The 27470-nt window shown below is 46.0% G+C and overlaps 3 protein-coding genes across 8 annotated transcripts in view; 1 reads left to right on the top strand and 2 right to left on the bottom strand.

Moving 5' to 3' along the window:
• LRSAM1 (leucine rich repeat and sterile alpha motif containing 1) overlaps nt 1-7566 on the bottom strand; it is a 46385-nt gene extending 38819 nt beyond the window's left edge. For 2 of the 3 annotated variants that reach the window (XR_013829094.1, XM_079926716.1), the window contains exons 1-7: nt 7527-7566; nt 6992-7223; nt 5252-5355; nt 4896-4952; nt 4343-4387; nt 2851-2928; nt 1638-1706 (exon numbers count right to left, since the gene is read on the bottom strand). Coding sequence is in view for 2 of the 3 variants with exons in the window: in XM_079926716.1 (XP_079782842.1) it covers nt 1638-1706; nt 2851-2928; nt 4343-4387; nt 4896-4952; nt 5252-5323 (321 nt within the window). In the remaining variant the exon portion in view is untranslated. The remainder of the gene's footprint in view (nt 1-1637; nt 1707-2850; nt 2929-4342; nt 4388-4895; nt 4953-5251; nt 5356-6991; nt 7224-7526) is intronic. The other variant, XM_079926717.1, reaches the window with a different exon arrangement.
• Nucleotides 7567-7645: 79 nt separating this feature from the next.
• RPL12 (ribosomal protein L12) lies at nt 7646-11580 on the top strand. The gene is made up of 7 exons (XM_079925753.1): nt 7646-7804; nt 8604-8677; nt 9705-9803; nt 10147-10228; nt 10831-10917; nt 11256-11368; nt 11538-11580. The coding sequence occupies exons 1-7, from the start codon at nt 7768-7770 to the stop codon at nt 11541-11543; spliced, it is 498 nt and encodes a 165-aa protein (XP_079781879.1). The 5' UTR covers nt 7646-7767; the 3' UTR covers nt 11544-11580.
• Nucleotides 11581-11718: 138 nt separating this feature from the next.
• ZNF79 (zinc finger protein 79) lies at nt 11719-26303 on the bottom strand. Of its 4 annotated transcripts, none has more exons than XM_079925750.1 (6): nt 25860-26303; nt 25365-25557; nt 22021-22109; nt 19711-19837; nt 19072-19167; nt 11719-14601 (listed from the first exon to the last, which is right to left on the bottom strand). In XM_079925750.1, exons 3-6 carry the CDS (start codon nt 22051-22053, stop codon nt 13430-13432), a joined length of 1428 nt encoding a protein of 475 aa, XP_079781876.1. In that variant the 5' UTR covers nt 22054-22109; nt 25365-25557; nt 25860-26303; the 3' UTR covers nt 11719-13429. The 4 variants fall into 4 exon arrangements, with proteins under 4 accessions (XP_079781876.1, XP_079781877.1, XP_079781875.1 ...); XM_079925751.1 differs by lacking the exon at nt 25365-25557 and adding an exon at nt 20284-20330; XM_079925749.1 differs by lacking the exon at nt 25365-25557.
• Between the last annotated feature and the right edge of the window lie 1167 nt (nt 26304-27470).

The raw sequence follows: 27470 nt of genomic DNA, 5'->3' as shown, positions 1-27470 counted from the left end.
ATAAAGATTGTTATGATCAAATTTGAGAGATGGGAAAACTGAGGCTCAGGGCGGTGAAGTCATGTGTCCAGGAGGGCAAAGCCAGACTTTGAACCTAGTTCTTGCTGAGGTTGTATCATTTATATTGACCACAAAATAGCCAACAATGGTCCCACAATCAGGGCGGGAGGAAGAAGGGGACGAGCAGATTCAGGGATCCAGGTGAGGCAGCGTGTGTTGAGGCCTAGTTATCCCAGTGTTAGCAGAAGGAAGCTGAGCTGCATAAAGGCAATGGGGTCTGGCCAAGGCTTCAAGGCCGGCAGCTGGTGGTGCCAGGATTGAAACCCGGGCTCGCTGGATCCCGAAGGGCACACTCCCTCCAGGATGTGGCATCATGAGATGAGCGAGGCTGACAGGATGACACACGAGGAAGCCATTAAAAATAGATACGATGGAAAGGGAAGCACGTTAAAAATAATGTGGCAGATGAATATTTGATGAACCAAAGGATGGTTACGAGTTATTATCAGGTATCCAAAGGTTACAAAACAGTGAATGCAGCAATTCTACAAAAATACATACGTAAACAATTCCCCAAAGATCCTGCACCCTGGTATTCATCGTGGCTCTCTCAGTGGGGCAGTTACTACTATTGAGCCACACGTTCTCCACGTGACCCTGGGCAAGTTACAGTCGTCCCTCTGGACCCGTAAAAGTGATAACAGCACCCACCTCGCAGGGTAGTTCATTCAAGTCATCTTGAGTTTCCTCCACGTGGGAGGCAGTGCGCTAGGTGAGGACGCTGCCCGCACAGAGACGACAGTTCGGGAGGGGAGCCAGCTGAGCATAACTAGTGATTACAGACTGCAATCAGTGCTTTCAGGGAAATACGCGGGTTGAGACAGGCGAACAAGATGGATCCACCTGGATGAGGGGGGTCGGGGAGGATTCGCAGGGACATTTGGGTTGAGACGGAGGAAGAGCTACTCGGGCAGGAGGAAGAGCCTTGTGGAAAGGCCCTGCCGGGGGTGGGGCGCAGAGGGCCGGAGGGTTTTAGGAGTTGAGTGCAGACAGTGGAGGGGAGAGAGAAGGAAAGGAGGCTGGGAAGACAGGAGGGCCCAGCGTACAGGGTCTGATGGGGCACAGTGAAGAGAAGGGATTTTAATCTGAGTGTGAAGGACGGCGCGGCTTCCTCTGTGAACCGGGGATGATGCTAACACCTGCCTCGCAGAGTGGCTGTGAGGAATCAATCAGCCAACAGCGCAAGCGCAACGCTTAGCTTGGTGCTGGCATGCAGGGAACGCTCCGTAAATGCAGGGGCTGCCGCTGACAAGGAGCAGAAGTGAGGCGGTGAGTCAGAGTGCTGAACTCATCATCTGGAAAAGGTAGACTCTCTGGGCGCTCTTTTTCTTTAAAGTTGCGGAAGCTCATGATGAAATCCCAAAAGCACATGCCAAAAACATGGTGGAGAGATGCCCACAGCCCAGACTGCTATGTTGACGCCATCACTGGGCATCTCAAGGGCAAAGGGGGAGGAGCCGGTGGCACCAAGTGCAGCCCTGGCTAGAAAGAGTGCGACCAGAACATTCCAGGTCTGTGTGGCTGCCATTTCTTACTTAGGTGGTCAGAGGTGGGTTTTCTGTTTCCTGAAGCCATACCTGGAGGGCTGTCAGCTGCCCTATATCATCAGGAAGGGCTGTCAGCTGATTATCATGAAGATCCAGAACCTGCGGAAGGGGAACAAGTTTAACACCTAGAAGTCACCAGCTGAGAAAGGCCCTCTGATTTCAGGCTCCGGAGAGACAAGGGTGAGGTTGGGCAGGGGTGCCCCACGCCTCTGGTGTTGAAAGCAGGAGCACCGACCCTTCCTCCCCAACTAAATGATCATTCCATCTCATTTCCTTTCTAAAAGTATCATACCACTTCATTCTCTTATTTATCAAATATTTATTTTTACTGTTGAGTGAAAAAAGCTAGCTATGAAAGAGTATGCATAGATATTCACGTTAAAAACGCCTCATGGTATAAATACATATTTGCATAGTAAAATACTACCAAATATGCAATAAAATATTGATAGTAGTTCCCTAGAGTGTGAAATTGTATGTTTTTCCTTATGCTTAACTGTATTCCCTAATGTTTTTAACAATGAAAATGAGCAAAAAATAGGATATATAGATATGTCTGTGCGTGCACATACGTACTATAAAATGCATATATATGAAATATATACATAAACATAAACGTTTTTTAATGTTTTTTCTGATTATAAAAATAATGCACGTTGGACCAGAAAAATGAAGAGAAGTAAAAACGACCCCTAATCCCTGCACACCATCAAGAGCCACAGAAACCACCTTGATGCCTGTGCCGCCGGCCTCTTCTCCCAGTGTGTATACCCACTGCCACAGCTTATGTTCCTGTGGAACCACCCTGGGGTCTCACCTCACATATACTGTGGCTATATCCCAGTCCTTGTCCTGCAGGAGCTGACGGTCAGGAGGGAGGTGCCCCAGCTCACCAAGCTTTCACGCACTGACCACACAACACCTGGTGTCTCTCCTATTCCTTCCTGTTTGGGCCCATTGGTCTCCCTGCTCTCTGCCAGCTCACTTGCTATGAGCTTATGGTTTGCCTTTCCACCTAGCTCCCTAAGGGCAGGGCTGGGGCTGCTTCTCTTTGCAAGTGCACCCCACACAAAGCACAGACAAGGTGCCCGATAAACCATGCTGACTAAACCCCAGAGTCCCCGTGACACTAGGCACGTCTGGCATAAACTCTGACAGAGGACGCGTGAAGGGAGCGGGGATGCTGGCTACCACCTGGAACACCACGCAGAGTCCCTGACGCCTGGGAGAAGGGCCCCAGTACCTTGATGGTGGCGAGACTCAGGAGGCTGCAGGATTTAGGAAGCAGGGAAGTGAGGTGATTCGTGTGGACAATCAACACCTGTGTGGAAAAGATTTTTGACATGTTAGGCTGAAGAAGAGCAGCAGGGAGGGAGGCTGGAGGCGGGGCAGCCAGCTCAGCTCAGGCTGCCAGCGGCCCCGCCCTGCCCGGTTCTCCGCTCTTGCAGATGTCACAAGGGATGTCTCCAAAAGTGGAACCAGATGACCTTAAAATCTGGAGTTTCCAGGGTGAAAGGGACCTTAGAGGTCTAATTCTACCTTCCATCCCGGGAAGGGATCCCCGTGCAGCTGACCTGATCTTAACCTCCCTCAGCTTCAGTATCTTCTTGTGGAAAACAGAGAATCATAAATTCCTGTCTGAGGGCTGCCATTGATGATTAACAAGCTAACAGACAAAAACCACTTAGCCCAGGGCTGGCACGTGGTCCAATCCGAGTCATCTATTGCTGTTTTTGTTAGGCGGCAACCCCTGCGTGGACACTGCCGGTGTCGAGGAGCTCACTACTCTTGGTATGGAACACATTTGACCTACCTTCACTTAGATACTTCATTCAGAATACTCTTACCTACCTGCATTCAAGTCTGCAATGCCTTTCTGAAAAATCATTCATTCCACTCTTAATCTCCCCTGGGTGACCAGAATGAAATGAGTGTAGTTTTTATTATTATTATTTAAATACATAAATAAATTTATTTATTTATTTATTTTTGGTCACATTGGGTCTTCGTTGCTACACGTGGGCTTTCTCTAGTTGTGTCAAGCGGGGGCTACTCTTCGTTGAGGTGCGTAGGCTTCTCATTGCGGTGGCTTCTCTTGCTACAGAGCATGGGCTCTAGGCACGTGGGCTTCAGTAGTTGTGGCTCGCCGACTCAGTAGTTATGGCTCACGGGCTCTAGAGCGCAGGCGCAGTAGTTGTGGTGCACGGGCTTAGGTGCTCTGCAGCATGTAGGATCTTCCCCGACCAGGGCCCGAACCCATGTCCCCTGCATTGGCAGGTGGATTCTTAACCACTGCGCCACCAGGGAAGTCCCGTAGTTTTTATTATTAATAACAATGCGGTTACTCAGTGTCTACTATGTGGCAGGCATTATACTTGGGGCATTTATCTCTCTTTCTACCTGCCTACATACCTCACTTGTAATTCTAATAAAAGCTCTGCGAGAGTAGAACTACGAATGTCTTCATTTCAGATGTCTTCTCAGATGAAGAAACTGAGATGTAAGAGCCTAAGGAAGTTGCCCAATTCAGGAGGGGCAAAGCCAGGACTACAAAGCCAGGGCTGCCTGATGCCAAAGCCTGCTCTCCTGTGAACACACCTGCTGCAGACTGAAAGGGTGCGATTCAGAGAGAAGGGGGATGTCTGTGCAAGGAAGACAACTCCTAGAATTCCCACCTGATTTCAAACAAGCAAACAAGCAATAAATAATTCTCTGAAAATGAAGATCTGTCTCACCTTCTTCTGCAGAACTTTGCATGTTGCAAAAGCCCCAAATGGAATCTAAGATAAGATAAAGAAGGATCAGTGCCTCCCCTCCTGCCAGTTTTTAACTTGTGTTCTGAGTGGCACACGCGTTGGGGAGAGATGGGGCAGGAGGTGAATAAGTCTAAGCCTGGGGAAAGCTGGGAGGAACGCTGCTCGGGTGGTCAGCCCTCCCTTGCAATCAGCTATCGGGTGACTACCTGCCCACCCACCCACCTCACCCCCAACAGGAACGCTATGAGAGGCAAAAGAAAGATCTCTGGTGCTTGGCAGAGAATCCCAGGCTCTCCCAGTGCCCTAGGAATCCACGAGTACATTTTCTAGACTCTGTGACTCTTAAAGACTATGCTGAAGCCAGAAGATCATCTCAATTCTCTCGGACAAGAACAAAACCTAAGGAAACACCTCTTGACAGCAGCTTCTGGCCTTTTAAAAGCCTCAGTCCACATCTAGCTTTCCTAGGGACACGTGATCTAAGAAAGAAGGGCAGACAAAAATTCACAGGCAAACCACCACCCCAGTTTACCTCTGAGAGCTCACATTTAGAGATGTCAAGAATGTCATCTGCCCCAGCTTCTTTTGCCTAGGGATAAAAACAGTTAAAAAAAGAGGGTCCATCCTTCCAGAGTGGACAAATCAGGCAAAGAGACATAGGATTAAGGGGCTTCAAGAGATCACAGACACCATCCGGTTCCACGAGTCCATTTTGAAGGTGGACCAATGATCTCTGCTTTAATGGGGCTTGAGGTCCAGCAGGGAAGAGCGTGAGCGAGTAATGAGAAGTGTGATCGGCTTATGGAGGGCAACTGCAGTGTGGAGCCCTGTTGCATGGGGCAGAGGTGGTGATGGGGATGGGCTCAGAGGAAATCCATTTTCCCTCACCAGACACATCTGGTACTCCAGCCGTTTCCGAGCCTCCTCACTGGGTTTCCGCTTCCGGAAGAAGAGTGGCATCCTTCCTTTTTCCTAGAGCGATCTTCACAACACTAGGGCACAGGAGAGAAGTTAGGGCCTGGGGACTCTGTCACAGGTCCCCAACACCCAGGACAGGTAGCACAGTAACACAGAGCATGTAGCTGATCTGCGGGACTGTAAGTTCCTTGTGGGCAGGGGCTGTGTCCATCTTGACCATCAGTCCATGCCTTGAGCCTGGCACAGTAGGTGCTCAACACTCTGTTCTTTGTTGACTAAAAATAAGCAGCAGTATGTGGAAAGAGCGCAACAGCAAGCCAGATGGCCTGGGTTTGAGCCCACATTTGCCCCTGACCCACTGTGAGACCCTGGCATACCCTTTCCCCACTGTGGGCCCCCATCTCTCCTCCACGTTAGACAAGGGGGTTGACTTGGAGAAGTTTCCTCAGGTCCTTCCCAAGGATGCTCCTTGAGGACTCTAACAGACTTGGCTGATGAATCCCTTGTAGGCCCTGAAAGACTATCAGAGTGGCATCAGCAAACCAAACACTGCATGGCTTTAGCCAGCCCTGACCTTGACCCTGGGGAACTCAACTACATCATGACCAAAGAGATTTTGGAGCTAAATAAAAGCTCAACAGCAATCCTCAGGCATCTTGCCACTCTCACAGTTATTATTCCATTTGATTCTCACCACAGCCCTCTTTCTAGTAACAAAACGGATGCTCATCAAGTTCAGCGATCGGGTCATACAGCCTGGATCGCAGCAAAACCAGCCTGGAACTCTGCTCTTTCAAGTCCCGATCCTGTGGTGTCTGCCCAACTCCGTGGTGCTTCAGTAACTTAGCACACATTAAGTATACCGTCCTGAACTCAGAAGCCAGGTGCTCACTGCCTGCCTGGTACCAGAAAATACCAGATTTGATATGGGACAGCGATGGGCCAGGAAGTAACCATACAGGGAAGCTTATGGTTAACAGCATGGGCTTTGGGATGAAATAGAATTTTTTTTCTTCTTTTGTTTTTTCTTTGTTTAACTGGTTTTGAATCCCAGATCTGTCACCCATCAACCGTGTCCGCTTGGTTCACCTCTCTGAGCCTCAGTCTCCTCATCTGTAAAGTGTGAGTAATGTTACCAACACCTGGTTCTATTTGGATCCAGTGATTTCCATATTTGCAAAGCCCATAGCACAGTACCTGGCACATGATGAGTGCCCAATAAATGTTAACCACGTAGCACCACACATCTAACAAACATTTATTCAGGGCCTACTACAGCTGAAGGATCTAGGGAGAAAGGGGCCAGGGAGAAGATGCAGTTGAAGAAGACACACACCCATTCCTCAAGGGGTGGCGTAGAGATCACAGGTCCCTGCCTATAGAGGTGAAGGCTGTCTGGGGAGCTGGCCAAGCCTGCAGAGCTGGCTCAGCCTCCTCTTGTCACCCCACCTGTCTGCAGGGATGGGGAACGATCTAAAAACAGCCCTCCCCATCTCTCCCTGATGACCAGCTCTTATCCGCCTGCTCCCCAATGACTAACTTTCCCTCACCTCCTCCCCAACGGCCTCCTCTCCTCCATTCCTCCTAGAAGATCAGCTCTTCCCGACCTGCTCCCGGATGTCCACGCCTCATCCATCCCCTCCCCCGACGTCCAGCCCAGATAGGAAGAGCCACACCCTCCTCCCCTGGCTGGGGTGGGCAGTGCCCAACCTTGCTTTGCGGATACACAGGTCTCCGACGTTCGTTCCCTCTGGTGGACCTCAAGGCAGGCCGATCACTCGCAGGTCTTGGTCATGGACGCCGGGTGACAGACCACCCGGCACGGGCCCGGCGGAGCCACAGTCTGCTCTCCTCCAAACGCAGGAACTGGGGACCAAAACTCAGAATCTCCGAAAGTCATGCAGACCAGGATGACGAAGTCTGAGACCGAAGACCGCAGAATCTTAGAATTAAGAGTTGGACCGGATTTAGACTCTAATAAAATTGTTTTAATAGCTAAAATGCCCACATCACGAGGGAATTAGAAGGGGGTAGGGGACTGCCGTGGCCGTGGGGTCTCGGAACGCTGGTGCGGAACCGCAGGAGAGGGGCGGGGTTCTGGGATAGAGTGACAGGGACTATAGCGTGACCCTCAGGGAGAATGGGCAGCAACGGAGCCTGAGATCTCGGGAGCAGCGCTCTGTTGTCTGCCTCCCCCGGGAGAACTGCCCCGAACCCCGCTTCAGAACCCCTAGCTGCAGCTCACCGCGGTGCCTCCTTCTCCAGCCTTCAGCCTTAGGTGCCTGCCCACAAGCAATATGGCACCAAGGGCGTCGCTGCAAGATGGGGCGGAGACGGCAGTTCTCGCGAGAGCCGCGCTTTCAGGACTTTAACCGGCGCAAGTGCCCCATCTTCCGGTCTTTCGGTTTTCGGCTCGGAGGAGGCTAAGGTGCAACTTTCTTCGGTCGTCCCGAATCCGGGTTCATCCGACACCAGCCGCCTCCACCATGCCGCCTAAGTTCGACCCCAACGAGATCAAAGTCGGTGCGTGCTTTAGATGTGGCCGGGGCTTCGGGATGGCGCATCCCTCCCCGCGTTCCGTCCGGCTTGCGGCCTCCGCCGCAATTGCCTTTCCCACGGCGGGTTTTAGAGCCGCTGCTCCCTAGAGGCTGGCCCTCTGGTGCTGCGTTCGGGGCGCTGTGTGGTCCTGGCCGACCCGCTTTCTGGGCCTCAGCTTCCCTACGTGTAGATGGGGGGGGCAGGACCGGACGACCTGTGGCGGCTTTGCAGCCCCCACCCTTAGGGTAAGGTTTGTCTCCGGGCACGTCCTCCTAGGCTGCGTTGGTCGGCGTCCGGGGCTTCCTCCACGCCGGTGCGGTGTGGGCCTCTGCAGCGGTAGCCAAGCGGAAGGCCGCTGTCCCACGTGGCGCTTGGAGCGGTCCACGCCTTGCGGGGAGGGGTGTCCTGCCTCGCTCCCCCCGAGGTTCTTGGGGCTGTGTTTTTTTTTCTTTTAATTTTTTTTTTTTTTTTTTGCCGTACGCGGGCCTCCCACCGTTGTGGCCTCTCTCGTTGCGGAGAACAGGCTCCAGACGCGCAGGCTCGGCAGCCATGACTCACGGGCCCAGCCGCTCTGCGGCATGTGGGATCTTCCCGGACCGGGGCACGAACCCATGTCCCTTGCATCGGCAGGCGGACTCTCAACCACTGCGCCACCAGGGAAGCCCTCTTGGGGCTGTTTTGAAAAGAGGCTGAAGGTGGTGTGGCCAGGCCCGGAAAGATGCGTTGGGAGGGCTGTGACTTGGGGGCTCCCCTTGCGGAGGCACTGATCCTTTCTTTCTCCCAGTGTACCTGAGGTGCACCGGTGGGGAAGTCGGTGCCACGTCTGCCCTGGCCCCCAAGATCGGCCCCCTGGGTCTGGTAAGTCATTCTTGTGGAGGGGCGCTTTTTGTATGCGGAGAGCAGAGTTCGACTCTGGCTTGTGCAAACACGATTGTGCCTGAGGTGCCCCTGACAGTGAGCGATTGCCATCCCCAGCTAGGCCTGAACTGGCACTAGCCGTCACAGAAAGGTTGTAGGTAAAGATGGAACCTGGTACCTTGAACCTGTAACTTTCCAGTGCCTCTTAGCTGCTGCTCTTTGTGTCCCTGAGAGACGGGATAGAGGTTTTTGAAGTCAAGAGTGGCTTAGTGACACTGCATTGCCTACTTGGCCTGTTTCCTAGGGAGATGGGCATATGGCTGCTGGGAAGATAAAATGGGGTGTGACATGAAGATCTCGGTGAATGTTACAGTAGCTTGTATAAACAGCTCTGCTCTGAACCTACTGGTTAATATGATTAGCTTTACCTAGGATCAGACTTATTTACCTGCTTTTTCCTCCATTTTATACTCTTTACTGAACTTCCTTTTTCATGAATATAATCAGGCCTTTATTCCTTGAGCAGTGGTCTCCTGTCTGAAAAGCTCTCCCACCATGGTTTTGCTTAAGCAGTGTTATCATTACTCTTCCTTGTCCCTTAGCTCAGCCGGCACTCACTGGACATCTCTCCTGTTTAGGGAATTGTAAAGGGGCAAATGCCCAGACCTCATCCCCACAGACTGACTAGGGTTGGTCAGACACAAGGACCTGGTGTCTTTAAAGAGACCCCCGGTGATTCAGATATAAGAGAGTTGAAAATTACCACATAGGTCCTTAGGAGAGGGTAGGTAGATAAGGGCCCTGGTCCCATTGTGGCCTTGAACCTCCAGTTTACAGCCCTGGACCAACTAAACCTGCAGCCTCAGTTTTCCAGTTTAGTATGGTGATAGCCGTGCCTCGATTGGGCAGGCAAAGTTAAACGTGTTTCAAACAGCTTGCTTGTGCTGCCAAGTGAGGAGGACCGGGCAGATTTCCAGACTGCTTCCATGTGGGGCCTGGTGTGATCATATACCTTTTATTTCTGCAGTCTCCAAAAAAAGTTGGTGATGACATCGCCAAGGCAACTGGTGATTGGAAGGGTCTGAGGATTACAGTGAAACTGACCATTCAGAACCGACAGGCCCAGGTACTTGGTTTGAGGGAGGGCAGAGGTAGGGATTGCTGGGAGGAAGGTTTTTTGCTCACATGGTCACCTGCCACCAGTGGTGAGGTAAGAGCAATTTTATCTGTGGGGAAGGCTTTTGAGAGCATGGGTCAGATATTAACTCTTCTCACTTTTGAGACAGTGGGTAAATCACTTATGTTTGCTGGGGTAGGACGTGTTTCAGGTTGGAAAATTAACCTGAATGTACAGTAAATGTGGCATCTGGCCCCATGGATTCTGAGAGCCAAGGTGCATGGTAGTATTAGTTGTTCTCATTGGAGGGTGGGGTAGGGTATATTATTCCCATTGAGAATCTCTTCTGCAGATTGAGGTGGTACCTTCTGCCTCTGCCCTGATCATCAAAGCCCTCAAGGAACCGCCAAGAGACAGAAAGAAGCAGAAAAACAGTGAGTGGCTTTTTCCCTGGTAGTATGTGAGTGGTATTGTGTGCCCAGTGTTTGATACACAGCTGCACGTGCTCCCTTTAATGAAACCTAGGGATGGCACAGGTATTTGTTAAGCTGTTACAGAGCTAGGCACTGCCAAGAAGTGCCATGTGGCTCTCCCCAATCCCTGGTGTGGAACAGATCCCACTCAATGCTTGCAGGAGGGACATGTTCAGGCAGGGTGAAGAAACTTACGATAACCAGTAATCAAGAAAGAGCAGCTTCTTAGCTGGATGACAGACCCTATGGACAGCTTTAATCAACCTCAGTCACTTCAGCATGTTTTTTCTCCTCTTCAAAACAGTCCCTTCCACTTAAGGTTAGCAAAGACTTGACTTTGTCCCTAGCCACCCGCCACTGCACCTGACCAGTTTTCTGTTGGCTGGTGCAATCCAGTGGTGAGCTGATACTAAACCCCAGCTTAGGAAACAGGGTTGTTCTTCATGTGGATGACTCTGTGCCGAAAGCATGGGAACAGGTTAGAAATGGATGAGGGAGGACTGACTGGTCTGCTCTGCTCTGGCCTGAGGTGGTAAAAAGCTTTTGCTGTTTATTTTCTGCAGTTAAGCACAGTGGAAACATCACTTTTGATGAGATTGTCAGCATTGCCCGACAGATGCGGCATCGATCTTTAGCTAGAGAACTCTCTGGTAAGAACAAAACAGTATGGGGCCACCTTAATTGTCACGCAGAATGTATTCACTTAGTGGCATTTTCCCACTTAGAGGGGACTTTATTCTGCAAGACCTGAAATTGGGGTGTGGTGTCTTTCTGGGTTTGAAAGAATCTGGGTATCATAGGACCTGTGGACATTTTTGCATTCAGAGCTTTTAAATATATGGAGCTATGAATTTTGGATTAGGGGAGCAGTGATGATTATTCCTGTATTCCATAAAAGTTTTTCCTCTCCTTGCCTGTATTTCCCCACTGGTATCTGAGGATTGTGGGGGACGACAGGCCCTCTGATTCTACCTTTTCTTAATTATAGGAACCATTAAAGAGATCCTGGGGACCGCCCAGTCTGTGGGCTGCAATGTTGATGGCCGCCACCCTCACGACATCATAGATGACATCAACAGTGGTGCAGTGGAATGTCCAGCTGTAAGTGACTTATGCATTGATTTGCTTAAAATTAGGGTGAAAACTGGAGGGGAAGCTAATGTATCCTTGGGGAAAAGGTGGAAAATTCTGTAAGTGCTCAATAGTGGGGTTGGGAGATAAGGTTTTTTTGTCCTATTACTGAGAGGGTTTTTTTTTTTCTTTTCCACAGAGTTAAGAACTGCAAAGAAAAATAATAAAGGGTTATTTGACAAGCAGTGGACTTTCTGATGTGGCCTCTTCTTGGGGGAGCCTAGGCTTTGTGGTCAAATGGTGGTCATTGAGGCCAGGGTGACAGAATCTGGGGATGAAGCAGCAATCTGTGGACAACACATTTCTGTCCTGTATGGGACTAGCTCAGAAGATACCTAGAAAGGAAGTCTGCTTTTTGGAGACACATTCATGGAGCTCCTCAAGAAAAAGTTCTTGGTCAGAAAGAAAACTTGGGGAATTAAACATAATAAACACCCAGGGAAGCAGCTCTTCCTCCCAAACCAGTTTAATCATTTGGTGGGTTCTGGGCCCAGGGCCCATGATTCAAGGCTTTACTCTCCATTCCAGTGTACAGCTGTTGTTCAGAACCACTGATGGGACAACCAAAGAACCTGACCTTTATGAGTCCTCTTCTGTAGTTAATTAGCAGCTCCTAGACCTACCCTGGTTTGCTTTAAACCAGTCACAGACTATTTTCTAATGAACGCTTTCACCTTTCCTAAGCCTCTCCCTTGTCTTTTTCTTAGTTCTGTTCCTTTTGAGTTTCTAGAGCTCATCACTCACTTTCACCTTATTTGATATGCAATGAATGAACCTCAAACACCTGGACACTGAGACAAAGCTACCCGAGCAGCCTGAAGTACCACCTGGAAGGGGCTTCTGGGGACTAGCCTAAAGGGAGTTGGGAATGATGGCACCAAGAACTTCGTTTCCCTGCGATTAGCCACTTGGCTGTCCCATTTGGTAATGGTGGTTTAGGTGGTTTTTAATCACAGGTGCAAGCAGGGGTGGAAAACTGCTTTAGTGGAAAGGACTGCCTGAGATTGCTGGAGTGAGGAACATTCCAGGGCACGTGGCAAGTCATCAAGGAATCAAAGCTAGAGGCCTTGGGTGATGGCTGAGGGTATAACCAGCTTACCTTACAGTAGACCAGTAATGGGGAGTCTCAAATCAGCCTTACCTAACCAAAAACCAAGTAAGCTCACAGCAGTTTATAAGTGCTGAGATGAGATCTACACCAGTTGGGTGCAAGGGAGAAAGCAGGCCAACGGGCTAAAGAGCTTAATTTAAAAGATACTCAACTGTCAGGAAGAGGGGAAAGTAAAAATGACTCGCCTGCCTCTGAGCCAGGGAAAGCAAAGCACAATGTGCTGCCGTCACGTTGCCCCAGGTTTGTTAGCCTTCCCTCCCTTAGGAACTCCGTTTACAGGTATGTGCCTTGCTGAGGGATTTCATTAGCTTCTTCCTGCACCCTCAACCTCACTGTCCTTCCTCGGTCTTTTCTTGACAGCAGGAACTAGAATAGAGCACTTGAGCAGCTCAGAAAGTGCAGGTTGTGTGCAGCTGTGTCTAGATTCAGCATCCCTCCCCCAGCCCCGTTCTAGTAACAGCTGGCTCTAGAATCCCCTTCCTCACTTGAATTCACTCCCCCAAATCTTAAACCTCAGTGGCCCCACTATGGGGAATACTCGTTCCCGGCTAATGTTCTTGATTCTCCTGTTGCAACAGCCCTCATTCAAGCAGAGACTACTACGACCACACCACTGCCAAAATACCTGGCCTTATAAGTAGGAACGAAGTCTTTCACTCATTCTTTATAAATCGTTTCTGGAGTGCTTTTACCACTGAATTAAAGGTAAATCTTTAAAGCAGTGTAATTGGGGTTGGGTTGTCTAAGAAGATGTTGAGAAAGAAGAGAGCACCTGAGACCTTCCAGAAGCAACATGTAAAATAGTGACTATTTATTAAAGGTGCTTTTGCATGTGGCTCTGAGCTAGACTTAAAGTCAGATGTCCCCAGATGCCTTCAAATTACCTGTCAGGTCCCCATCCACTTTGGTTATGTTCCCAGTTACTCTCCAGCATGGAGTCTCTGATGTCTAACGAAAGCTGAACTACACCTGAAGGCCTTCCCACACTCACTACATTCATAAGGTTTCACACCAGTGTGAATTTTCTGATGCTGACTAAGGGATGAGCTCTGGTTAAATGCCTTTCCACACTCATTGCACTCATAGGGTTTTTCTCCTGTGTGAATTATATGATGTCGAATAAGGGCTGAGCTCTCACTGAAGAATTTCCCACATTCATTACATTTATAAGGCTTCTCCCCAGTGTGGGTCTTTTGGTGGATTATAAGGTTTGTGCTTTGGCTGAAGGCCTTCCCGCACTCACTGCACTTGTAGGGTTTCTCTCCAGTGTGAGTCCTCTGGTGGTTTGTGAGGTTTGCACTCTGGCTGAAGGCCTTCCCACATGCATTACATTTGTAGGGTTTCTCCCCTGTATGGATTCTCTGGTGCTGAATAAATGCCGCACAGTAGCTGAAGGCTTTCCCACATTCGCTGCACTTGTAGGGCTTCTCCCCTGTATGAGTCCGCTGGTGGTTTGTAAGATTTGCACTGTGGCGGAAGGCCTTCCCACAGTCACTGCATTCATAAGGCTTCTCTCCAGTGTGAATTCTCTGATGCTGAACAAGGGCTGAACAGTCACTGAACGCTTTCTCACACTCACTACATTTGTAAGGCTTTTCTCCGGTATGAGTTCGCTGGTGTTTTGTAAGGTTTGCATTCTGGCTGAAGGCTCTTCCACATTCACTGCATTTATAAGGTTTCTCTCCGGTGTGAATCCTCTGGTGCTGAGTAAGAGATGAGCTCTGGCTGAAGGCCTTCCTGCATTCATTGCACTCATATGGCTTCTCCCCAGTGTGGCTCTTCTGGTGCTGAGAAAGGGAAGAACAGTAACTGAAGGCTTTGCCACATTCATTACATATGTACGGCTTCGCTCTGTGAGGTTTAATTATATCTGAATTCTTCCTGAAGCTCTCTGTGTGTGTTTCACATTTATGGGGTCTCACTTCTGTAGGAACTCTCTGCTGTGGAGAAAGAACTGGTCTCAGATTGAAGCTCTTCCCCAGTTCACTGTTCCTGTGATCTGACTCCCCAGAGGGCATCTCTACACTTGGGTCTTGGAATGATTCTTCAGAAATGTCTTGTTCAGGTGGTGATTCAGATACAATCTTCCAATCTGAAGAATATTTACAAAAGCAATTTTAAAGATTCTTTTGGTGAAAGAAAGACAAAAGGCTGAAGGAGTCTGGCTGAGCTCTTATGTGGGACAGGTTCGATGCTTCCACCCCCTTCCACCCAGGATGTTTCTGTTATAACCACAATGATCAGAAAGCTTTTCAGAGACATGAGCACTCTTTGCTCCCTTTCCTAAACAGCAGAAGTTTATCCTGAACCTGCCTCAGGTGCACTCCTCTCCTTTCTTTCTGACACTCCTCTCCTGTGCTTTTGCCAAGTACTGGGTTGTCTTAAGCTGTCTTCTTAGTCACAATTCTTGGTGTGGTTTTGGGCAACCTGCTATTACCAGGTTTGAACAATTCACTTAAAAAAGCTGATGACTGATGCCAGCAGGATGAATGTTTTCACCTATCATATCAGCAAGATTTCAAAAAAAAAAAAAAGGTTAATTCTAGAGTGTTGTTAAGAGTGCAGCATTTGGGATATCTCACACACTGGTGCGGCTGCATAAATGGACAGGCTTTCTGGAGAGTAATCTGGCTGCATGTGTCAAGAGTCCTTAAAATGCTGACACAGAATTCCACTTCACCTGCATTAACATCAGTTGTCAACACTGCATCATTTGTCAAATGAAAAGCAAATACCTAAATGTTTAATAACGAGGAATGACTATAGTATAGCCAATCAAGGGACACTGTTCAGCAGTTATAAGTCATGTTTGAAATCTGTACATTATAATTCCTTTTGTAGAAAGGTATTTATTGAAAAAACACTGGCAAGTTATACAATGTGAAGATAAGCTGTGTTGTCTTTGGCTTGTGGGATTAGGCAGGGGTAGTTTTTATTTTCTTCAATGCTTATCTGTATTTTCTGATGTTCTCCAGTGACTATTATTTTTATAATAAAAGTTATAAAAACCTTGCTTTCAAGGACTAAGCAGTGATAAAAATAAACAACATGCTGTTAGGTGAAAGAAGAAATATGTAAAATTACATACTGTTAATTTTAGAAAATGCTGCTTTTTGTAATACGAAGATTGAAGGTAATACCTCTGTGTGGTGGGATGACAGGAGATCTTGATTTTCTTTTTTATTTTCTAAACTTCAAATGAACTTATTTTTATTAGAAAAAAAGTTATTTTAAAAAGAATAACATTGCTTTTATAATATGGATGGGGGTGGGTGATATTTTTAAAAAGAGTTACTGATTCTTAATCCCCTTTGGGACCTCATTCATTTTAAGAGAAAACCTTAAAGTGTGAATTAATGTATAATATTTGCAAAGTATTAAAACTAAGTGAACCCAATGGTCCCAGACATCTCTCTCTGTCTCCTTCATAGAGGCTTATAGCTAAGGGAGTGAAGTTTTAGAGAAGGCTATGGAGCTTCTTTTCACAAGGGTCAATTTTCCTGAAAAGATTCTTCCTGTTTCTACCTTATTTACGAAAACAGCAGGTTAGTTTTAGGTATGCTTTATTTGAATTTCTATACAGAATCTTGACCCAGACTGCCTGGTTTCAAATCTGGGTTCAACCTCTTACTAGCTGTGTGACTCTGGGCAAATTACTATGCCTTGGATTTATTATTTGTGAATGTAGCTCTCTTCCAGAATTATTAAGAGGACTAAATGAGCTAAAACACAAAGGACCCAGAATGATACCTGAGGAATAGCAAGTGTTATATGAGTGCTTGTTATTATCTTGGACCTTTTCCTTGTAAATCATATTAAATGGTTTCCCATTAAGCAGGTTTCCCTCTAAGTTGCACATGCATTCAAAGCCCAGTCTACTAAGAGCACCGAAGTCCCTGTTTCGGGTTGAGGGTATCTCTATGTTACTTGGTATTTGGTCTTACAGCTCTCAAAAACTGACCATCTATCTGAGTAAAAGATGGAAAGGAGAAGAAAAGCGACAACAAAAGAAGCAGTAGGAGAAAAAAGCAATTAAGAAGACTATGCGGGGAATTCCCTGGTGGTCCAGTGGTTAGGACTCTACGCTTCCACTACAGGGGGCATGGGTGCTGGCTCCTGTATAAGACGGTCTAATTATGTTCGAAACTGAATATACCCAAAACAGAACCGCTGATTTTCCCTTTCAAGCCAGTGTCTTTGTCAGTCTTCCCATTTACCCAACTGCTCAGGCCAGGGTCATCCTTAATGTCTCTTTGCCTCACATCCAGTCCACTAGCAAGTCATGCTGGCTTTAACACCCAAGTATGTCCTGAATCATCCTCCTCAGCCGCCACCATCCTCTCACTGGAATGTCCTAACTGATCTCCCTGCTTCTAGTCTTGAACACTGAAAGTCTAGTCTCCACACATGTTATCTTTTCAAACACAAATATTATCCCTTCCCTGCTCAAAACCCTCAATGGCTTCCTATCTTCCTATTTGAATAAAACCTGAACGCCTCCCATGGCCTCTAAGCCTTACATGGTCTGACCCCTGCCCAGCACCTTCCCTCTTGTTTACTGAGTCCTAGGCTCTTCTCATCCTAACACAAGTCTAACTTATTCCCAACTCAAAGCCTCAACACGTGGTGTGGCCCAGAATGTTCCTCCTCCGGATACTTACACGACTGGCTCATTCTTTTCCTTCAGATCTCAGCTCCAGTGTCACCTCCTCAAAGTGGTCTTCCCTGTCCATCCGATCTAGGAGAGCCCCCACCCCACCCATATTCCCCTTTCTTACAGTACTCATCACCATCCAATATTGTATCAGTTATTTTGTTTACTTGCTTTATCTACGTTCCTCACTAGGATGTAAGCAGGGCCTACATCTTGTTCTCTGTTGCACCTCCAGTAGCTAAAACAACGCCAGGCATGTACCACGCAGTGAGGCAAAGGCAGGTCGAAGACCTGGGTCTGTCACGGTGGGAGGGGTGGGATAGAATAGCTCTGAAACCAGCCCAGGAGGCACAGCGATGCCCAGGATGCTCGGTGGGTCTCAGAGCAGAGGTGCGACATCACAGGAGCAGTGTTTTAGTTACTCTAATAGCCAGATTTAAAACTTTCCTCCAGCTACTTCACTATTACAGAATTAATACCGCCCTACATTGTCAACAACTTTTTTTCAAATAAGTTTGTCAAAGAGTGAGACAGGTTTTATTATCTACATTTTTTCAGATATAGAAACAGACGACCACAATTTAGTGGTTTACTGTGAATCCATGTAGTTAATATGTAGCAAGCCAGGACCTGGATGCGTCTTTCATGGGTCCACATCCAAAGCTGCTTCCACCCTAATACTCTACGCTAAGACCTCAGGGCACAGATCCTTTGTGGTAACACCTTTTCCCAATTTCTGTTTCTAGTGACATGGTGATTTGAATCTTTTTCAGTAACCTTTATAGGATCCTGAACCCCTCTGAGACGGTGATGAAATCTTTTCCCAGAAAGATGAGTTATTGCCACAGAACACTCTATTCAATTCCCAAGGTTCCACACAGGGTTCTCTCGATTCAGGTTAAAGGTCCTGCATAACAAGTATGCTGTGCTGGGAAGCAGGGGGTTTGGGAGAAGGAAGCAGCAGGCAGTGAGGCTCCTGGTAAAGGGAAGTATTTCAGCAAGTGTGAGTGGTGCCCAGAGTTACAAGGGCTGAGGTGACATGTGATAGGCTGCTTAGAAAGAGGATAAAATGTGAAGAGAGTTCAGATGAACCGTGCACAAAGTAAGCCAGAGGCTTTGTTTTCATTGTCCTACAGCAACCATAAAAGATATAAAGCATTAGACCGCATTTTTAGAAAAATTTAAAATTTTGTCACTTTAAAGTTGTTAAGTTCATTGTACCTCTGATGCTTTAAGTTTCAAAATATCAGAAGTGGCTGGAACCACAGGCCCTGCCAGAGGTCAGACATTTGCAAGGGCTGAAATATGAAGGTGGGGGTGGAGTGAGCAGCCTTAGATGAGTAGCAAGAGATAAAGGCAGAAACCATGGTTTCTCTTGCTCGTTTTCCCTAAGTTTCTTAGTATCAGCCCTTCAGAAAATTCCAGCATGGCCATGACGAGGGAGAGAAAGGGTGTGGGTGCAGAATCCAATAAAGGGTTAGTCAGAGAGGGGAGCAGCAGTAGGTGTCACAGCTGAAGCACGGCTAAAGGTGGGTACTTGAGATCCTCAGTGAGGTGAACCCGAAGCAGGGAATGTGCTAGGCCAGCAAAGATGACTCTCATTTCCCAGAGGCCAGCAATACCACCAGTGCTCCCAAATGCCTCCCAGCCTGGGAGGCTGAGTAGACAGCGTGGAATAGAGGGCTTTGGAGTCTGACTGTTGTTGCTTCAAACCCCAGCCTCGCCGCTTTCTAGCTGTGAGGCTCTGAACCAGTGAGTTAGCCTTTCTCAGTTTTATTTTCCTCATCTATAAAACAGGGATAATAATAGCTACCTCACCAGTCGTTAAAATACTCAAATGCACTAACGCATGTTTCAAAGGGGCTTTTGCTCCCGAGACTCTGACTGGCTTAGTGCTTGCTCACTTACCTGAACAGGTACTCCTTAGGCCTTCTCTCTCTAGCATCCATGAACCTTCCCTTTGTTCCAACTGGGAGTTCATACCAGGCTGGGAGACTGGAAGTCCTATTTAAGGGGGAAAAAAGTGGGGTTTAGAGATCTGTACTAAGTATAAATAGCCTCCCAGAACTGAGGGGAGTGGAAATGGGTCATTCACTTCATTCATTCAACAAATATTTATTGAGCACTGACTTGGTACCAGGCACTAGGGGACACAGCAGTAAATAAGATAGATACGGTGCCAAGGTCTTAGTAGAGCATTTCTGAAAAGAGCTAAAGTAACAGCCTCAAAGAGGGGTCAAGCCAGGGAGCTAAGCAAGCCCATAAAGCCAGATACTTAAGAAGTTGGGAACTTAGTGACTATGGAGGAACTGGCCTGAAGGCTACCCCACCCTTCCTGGGAAATAAGAAAACGGGGAGGTGCAGCCTCGGGGGGAACAAAATGAAACTGCCTATTTCCCAAACCAGAATGCAGAGATCTTTCACTAGGGAATGAGGAGGAACAAACACTATCCCTCTGGTGCAGCAGAGCCACTCAGGATCACTCGACACTGGAAGTAAAACATTTTCAGAACTGAACAAATTCTGCATTTTAAATGGTTTCCTTACCCAGTAGGACCAGGTTTCTGGACTTTTCTGGCATCCCTTTCTTGAACCTGTCCCTCGGAGTAGGGGCCAACTGCCTCCATCCCTTCTGGGTAAAAGCTACAGTCACACTGTTGAAAGGTGTGGATCCCTGAAACAACAAGCATATTCCTTCTTGCCCAGTGGCCTTAGAATACGAGGGGGTGGGGAGGTTGGCAGCTTTGGGTGTGTTGGTTAGCGGGCCTACAAAGGGTCTTTGAAAAGACTCAGGATAGTTCCAGAAAAGCATTTATTGATCACTTCTTATGTGCCTAACACTATATTGGATATTGATGCACAAAAATAAATAAAATGCAGTCTCTCTTGTCTTCACATGTTTTATAACTCCAGTAGACTTTATACATAAATAGAAGAAACTATGTATATATATGAGCAGTAATTGGGCAGAACTAACAGGTGCTTGGGAATTAAAAGCGCCAATAGAGAAAAAACAAAATTAGAATGTGTGAGTTTATGCAAGAAGGAATCAGCTGCAAATTAGCAAAGAAATGTGAATGATTAATGTTTTCAGAACATTTAATAAATATTCCTGCTTACTCAGACATCACACAGTACAGCAGGAGAGCCAGCACGTATGCAACCACCTGTAATAATGTGTCAAAGAGATGGACAGATTAGTTGCTAGGATAACAGAGGAGGAATCATAGATGGAGGGCAACCTGGCCTTCAAGGAGCAGGTTCCTCAGATGGAGAAAGAGAAGGATGTCCAAGGCAACGGAGGCATCAGGAACAAAGGCATGGAGGCAAGGGGGTCTTTGCCTATTTTCAGCTTAGGAAATGGTACCTCCAGTCACCTAGTTGGCCATGTCAGACAACTGGGTGCTATCTTCCCCTTTCTTGCAGCTCCCCACATGTCAACTGCATATTCATTCTTCCTCCTCAATATCATGAGAATTCATGCATTTCTCTCCATGCCCCTGCCACTGCCTTGCTTTAAGCCACCATCGTTTCCCAATTCATAACTAGTTTCCTGATTTCTAATTTTACCTGTCCTTCCAATACATCCTTCACACTGAGAAATGCACTAAACGGGACAAAGAGGGTCATTTTAAAAAACGATGGAATATTTAAAACATTTGGGTCATTTTATAATAATCAAGAGAGTAAAATCCATTATGAAGATGTAAGGGTCATGAACCAAATAACAAATATATAATTCATAAAGAAAAAACTGTAGGAAGTACAAGGAGAAATTTAAAATATAGCTACAAGAGATGTTAAACAACTTAGTTGTTAACAGAGTTAATACAAAATAAACCAAAAAATAAAGGTGGGGCTTCCCTGGTGGCGCAGTGGTTGAGAATCCGCCTGCAGATGCAGGGGACATGGGTTCGTGCCCTCGTCCAGGAAGATCCCACATGCTGCAGAGCGGCTGGGCCCGGCCGCTGAGCTTGCACGTCCGGAGCCTGTGCTCCACAACGGGAGAGGCCACAACAGTGAGAGGCCCGCGTACCGCAAAAAAAAAAAAAAAAAAAAATAAAGGTATGGAAGAAATGAGTAATTTAATAAGGTTGAGCCATAAATCCTACAGCTGCAATCACACTATACCTGGATGTTTTGTGTGGAGAAGAGACAAACTTTGCCTGCATGGAGCACAGCCCAGCTAAATGTGCAGACAAGAAACCAAAGTCACAATTTTGGCATCTCTAAAAAAATAAAGACCCACCACCAAAAATATTCAACATATATGAACAAAACAGGAAGAAAATGAATTAGGGGATTCAACTCAAGAGATTTTGAAAAGTGAATTTTAAAATAAATCTAAGGAAAGCAGAAGCAAAAAAACTAACACAGAAAATTTTGTTAATAAAGAGTAGAACTGATGAGGAAATCCAAGAGCAGGCATTCGAAAAATGAAAACAGACCAATTCCTAGTCTAGTCAAGAAAAAGAAAGGGAGAAGACAGCTCTTACTCTCATAGAAGGACTATGAAATGGAATTTATTAGAAATAATTCTGTAGAATACTCTTAATGAAATTGGGGAAATATTAATCAAATTCTACTAAGTGTAAATAAAAAGAAGGTTACAAATCAGGACAAACCCATTTGGGGAAAACAGAAAAAAAAGAATATGACTAAAAGGACACAAATCAAAATGTTAAGTGTTATTTCTTCGTAGGATTAAGTGTAATTTTGGGGGGGTATGTTGTCTACACTTTTCAGGTTTTCTACAAAGAACATGAATTCCTTTTGTAATTAAAAACCAAAAACACCCTTAATATTAAAAAAAAAAAAAAAAAAGAGGCTGCCTTTCAGAGTAAATTTCCAACTTACTTGGGGCCCAGCTGTGAGGAGACCACCTGCCATTCCTTCCTCTTCTGTGCCTTCCTCTTGGGGAAGGGCAGGATCTGGAGAAGGTGGCTCTGGAGGAAGAGAAAGAAAGCAATGAGGCATAAAATTTACATCTCACCAAGCTAGAAAGTCTCAAATTTTCACTCTGAAGAGAGTGTTCAAATGATATTATAGGTCCCAGGGCTCACTGAGGCTGAATTTGCAGACCTGCAATGGGACAGAAATTTTCCAATTTCCCTTCCTACCTCAGAAGTTCCATCAATTGACTCAAACATAGGGAGGCATTAGAGTGTAACAGACTCTCAAGTATTCCAGATCTACCACTTACCAGCAGTGTACAAATCATGTAACCTCTCTAAGTCTCATTTTTCTCATCTGTAAAATGAGGATAATATCCCATGTAAAGTTGCTGTGAAGATTTAAATGCAGACAAAGCAGTTGACACAATGCTTAGCATGTAAATATACAGCTTACAACTATTACCAATTAAGTTCCTTGGAGAAAGTGGCTCTGCAAATTTAAGACATTTGCTTAAACAAAAAAAGAGGTAATGACCAAGTGGGATTCATCCCAGGAATGCAAGGTTGGTTCAACAAATGAAAATCAATCTGTATAACACACTATATTAATATAAAGGGGAAAAAAACCCCATATGATCATCTCAGTGAACTCCAAGAAGGCCATTTTACAGAATCTGATACCTTTCATGATAAAACACATCCAATAAACTAGGAACAGAAGAGAACTTCCTCAACTTGATAAAGAGGCATTTACAAAAAACCCAGAGCTAAAGACTGATGCTTTTCCCCTAAGATCAAGAACAAGACAAGGATGTCTGCTTTTGCCACTTCTAACCAGTATTATACTGGAAGTTCTAGCCAGAGCAATTAGGCAAAAACAAGCAAACAAGCAAACCAAAGGCATACAGATTGGAAAGGAAGAATTTAAACTACCTGTATTTGTGAATGGCATGATTTTGTATACAGAAAATCCTAAGGAATCCACAGAAAACTATCACAGCTAAACAAGTTCAGCAAGGTTGCAGGATACAACATGAATATACAATAAAAAAAAACTCAATTAAAAATGGGCAAAGGATTGAATAAATAGTTCTCCAACTGTACCTCTATACACTAGTAATGAACAATCCAAAAATGAAATTTTAAATTCCATTTACAAGAGCATTAAAAGAACAAAACACCTAGGAATAAACTGAACAAAATAACTGCAAGAGTTTGATTACTGATGTTATAAGCAAAAAAGTATAAATAACATAGGTAGGATACTTATTTTGGTATGGATTAATTTACTTTACTGTCTTAGCCATATCTACCTCTAATCTCTTGCCACTAGTATTCTTCTTAAAGTTGTTTTTTCAAAATGTTATTATTTTTTAATTTTTAAAATTAAATTTCACACATCATCCTCAACACTGCATTTTATATGTAATAGATTTAAAATTGTTGACACCTCTAGTTGACCTTTCTCTGTAGACCATAAAGTCTTTAATTGAGAAAATCATTCCCTACAGACACTGAGGTATCTGTTAAGCTCAGAGCAATTTCTCATAAATGGATGTTATTCTCAATCCTAATTCTTTGTTTTTTTAATGTGTAAATATTTCAGAACAAATATTTTTATGGATACTGTTACTTTTGCTTCCATTTAGATACTTTTCTTTAATAAAAAATCATCAAATCTCAAAAAAAAAGAAAAAAAAGTGAAAGACATTACATTGAAAATTACCAAACATTGTTCAAGGAAATTACAGAAGATCTAAACTTTCTACAAAGCAACAGTAATTAAAATAGTGTGGAACTGATATAAGGATAGACATATAAATCAATGGAGAAGAACTGAGAGTCTAGAAATAAATCCATACATTTATAGACAACTGATTTTCAACAAGAGTGCCAAGAAATTAAATTTCTTTTCAAAAAAATAGAGATGGGACAACTGGATATCTACATGCAAAAGAATGAAGCTGGACTCCTACCTCACATCATATATAAAAACCCAAAATGGATCAAAGACCTAAATGTAAAAGCTAAAACTTCTAGAGGAAAATACAGATATAAATCTTTATGACCTCTGATTAGGCAATGGGTTTCTTAGACATGATACCAAAAGCACATGCAACAGAAGAAAAGCTAAACTGGATTTCATAAAAATTAAAAACTCTGTGCTTTAAAGGACACTGTCAAGAAAGTGAAAAGATCTGCAAATCATATATCTTCTAACGGTCTAGTATCCAAAATATAAAAAGAATTCTTTATATTAAAAACTCAACAAAGAAAGACAAATAACCCAACTTAAAAATGGGCAATGGATTTGAATAGGTATTTCTCTAAGTAAGATACAAACAGCTATTAAGTATATGAAAAGATGCTCAACATCATCAGTCATTGGAGAAATGCATATCAAACCATTATGAGATACCACTTCACACCAAGATGGCTAAAATTAAAAAGATGGAAAAAAAACAAGTGTTGATGAGTATGTAGAGAAACTGAAATCCTCATACATTACTACTGGGAATGTAAAATGGTGCAGCCACTGTGGAACACAAGTCTGGCAGTTCCTGAGAAAGTTAAACAGAGTTACCAAAGTTACCAGAGTTATACAATAATTCCTCCCCTAAGTATATATAAACCCTAGAAAAATGGAAACACATCCACACAAAAACTTGTGCATGCATGTTTATGGGATTATTCATAATAGCCCAAACTGGAAACCACCCAAATGTCCAACAACTGAGGAAGAGATAAATGTAACATGGTATAATCCATGTAATGGACTATTATTCAGCCATAAAACGTAGATTCCTTCATGTTACAACATGGATGAACCTTGAAACGTTATGCTAAGTGAAAGAAGCCAGACACAAATGCTGTATGATTCTATTTTCCTGAAATGTCCAGAATAGGCAAATTCATGAGGACAGAAAGTACTGAATAGATTAATGGTTGCCAGGAACTAGGAGGAAGGGAAAATGTGGAGTAATACCAGTTTCTTTCTGGGGTGATGAAAATATTCTGGAATTAAATAATGGTGATGGACTTCCCCGGTGGTCTAGTGGTTAAGACCCGTGCAGGGGGCATGGGTTGGATCCCTGGTTGGGGAACTAAGATCCTGCATGCCGCAGCCAAAAAAAAAAAGGTGATGGTTGCATAACTTTGTGAATATACTAAAAGCTACTTAATTGTACATTTTAAAAGTGAATGCATGTAAATGATATCTCAGTTTAAAAAGGTGCTTTCAAAAGCGTCATTTTAGTTGATGCTTACAGTTCTTAGAGGTGAACGAGGTAGTTAACGTTATTTTACCTTTTCCTCCATGAAGAAACACAGGCTAAGAAAGCTGGCTGGTACCCCAGAGCTTAAACAGGAATCCTAGCCTTCTGATTCTAAATCTCCAGTATCCTCCACGATTTCACAATCCAACTGGGTTGAACCCATCCTCAATATGAGGTGAAGCCAACGGGCGCCCATTCCGAACATCCCTGATGCTTCAAGAGGGCTGGAAGATCAGAAGCAATAGAGGAGGCCCTGAGTTAGTCCCATTTTCTTTCCCAGGGCCCATTTCTCTCTACTTTCTAATGCCATGGGTCCATCAACAGATCGGAGTAAGGGACAGGACACTCAGAAATGATCCAGGGCTGAGCTCCTCAAACTTTTCTGACCCCGGAATTCTTTATTCCACAAAAAGGATCGTCCCCCAACCACTTGTGGAAAGGATGACCGCCGAATTCTGATCTGGGTCACACAGCACTGTTAGCGGACAAGCTAGAAGCCACAAACCGCTCCACCACTCCGTCTCACCTCCTTCCTCCAACATTTGGGTCCCACCTCGCGCCACCGCCTCCCAGCAGTTTTCTGAGCGCCAGCCCCGCTCTGGGCTCTTCTCTCAGGCCTGTCCCCTTAAAGGCCGGGTCTGAGCCTGCGGTGCTGAGCCCGGTCCGGCCTGTCCAGCCGGGTCTTTCACTGTCTCCCCAGCCACAGCCAGGCCTCGGCTGGGGAGCCCGTGGCGCACCTGCCTCGGTCTCAGGCAGACCACCACGTGAAAAAGCCGCTGCCAGCTACGCGAGCAAGCTCCCGGCTCCTGCCACCAGCGTGAGCTCAGAAACTGCGGCCGCAGACCCGCCTCTCGCTCCAAAGGCGACGGCGCCTGGATAGCGCCACTTCCGGTCATGCGCACATGCCTCCCTGCCCCACCGGACTCCATTTCCCAGAAATCTCCGGGCTCGTTACTGGCCAAAGCCTTTTCTTGTCTCTCGGTGCCAGGTTGTGACCCGCACACCCTCGTGGACCGTATTTCCTAGCGAGGCTTCCGCCTGTTCTTGCTTCCAGAATCTATTTCCCATCACGCTTTGTTGCACATGCCTTTCAGGTCCACTGAATACAATGACTGGGGCCTCTTGGACAGGAAGAGACTTGGCCGCGAAGGCTCACGGGAGCAGTGCTTTTAGCGCAGGCGCAGATCTGCACTAGGGCTAGGCGCCTGGTTTCTGCTCAGGGATTTGACGTGCCCGGGGCCCGGCTCCACGAGGTCCTCTCCCTCGTCAGTCAGCTCAGGGCCCAACCCCAGCCACCTTCACGGTCCTCTTGCGCCCTTCTGATAGTTTGGGAGGGGTAAAGGAAGTGAGGGCCCCTCAGTGTGAACGGGGCAGCCGCAGGTTGGCCTGGAACGGTCAAAGTATAAAAGCTTATCAGCAGGAAGACGTCTTCAGTAATCTCAGGGGCAGAAGCACACTTTAACAGTGTTCAGTTAGAAGTGTTGGGAGGCGAGATTCCTGAATATTCTGTCCTTGGGGGGCTTCCGTGCTGCCCCAGGGGATATTTCAGTGGGCTTCCTCAGAGCGTTGATGGAATTTCCCCACAAGCCTGTTGATCTTCACTAATCAAGCAATTTTCTGATGAGCAATTTACTTTCAGAGGCATTTTGACGTTAAGGAGATGAGAATGTGTTACCTGGGAAGCAGAAATGAGTTTGGGGGTCCTAAGCCTCTTTTCATTTTGTACTGTCTCTCTTCCTTTCAATCATAGCTGGTAGTGTTTTTCCCCAATATGATTCTACATTTGTGGGTCTTCTAAGAATCTCATTGGGATTCACTCCGTTAAGCAAGTCACACCCACAGATCTCTTTGAGATAAGCTCTTCTTTACCTTGGGCTTGTGTAATTTTTAGGCTTACAACTTTGGAGGTCAGAAGTCTGAAGTGGACCTCACTGGGCTAAAGTCAAGGTGTCTTCAGGGCTACTTTCCTTCTGGAGGCTCCAGGGGGAGAATCTCTTTCCTTGCTTTTTCTAGCTTCCAGAGGCTGCCTGCATTCCTTGGCTAGTGGGCTGTTCCAGCTGGTGTGTTCCGCCTGTGCCACAGGCCCAGCAGGTGCTAAACCCATAATAGCCACTAGGAGGTAGGCAAGGGTTTTCTT

This window comes from Stenella coeruleoalba, assembly GCF_951394435.1.
Source record: "Stenella coeruleoalba genome assembly, chromosome: 7".
NCBI lineage: Eukaryota > Metazoa > Chordata > Mammalia > Artiodactyla > Delphinidae > Stenella > Stenella coeruleoalba.
This window is presented reverse-complemented; position numbering and strand designations above follow the sequence as displayed.

Coding starts and splice junctions, on each gene's coding strand:
- ZNF79 (XM_079925749.1), bottom strand. Junction 19,838..22,020: donor TCCTCACAGCTGGGCCCCAA/GTAAGTTGGAAA, acceptor TTGTTGTTTCAG/GGATCCACACCTTTCAACAG. Junction 19,168..19,710: donor CAGAAACCTGGTCCTACTGG/GTAAGGAAACCA, acceptor CCCCTTAAATAG/GACTTCCAGTCTCCCAGCCT.
- RPL12 (XM_079925753.1), top strand. CDS start 7,768: ATGCCGCCTAAGTTCGACCCCAACGAGATCAAAGTCG. Junction 7,805..8,603: donor CCCCAACGAGATCAAAGTCG/GTGCGTGCTTTA, acceptor TCTTTCTCCCAG/TGTACCTGAGGTGCACCGGT. Junction 9,804..10,146: donor TTCAGAACCGACAGGCCCAG/GTACTTGGTTTG, acceptor TCTCTTCTGCAG/ATTGAGGTGGTACCTTCTGC.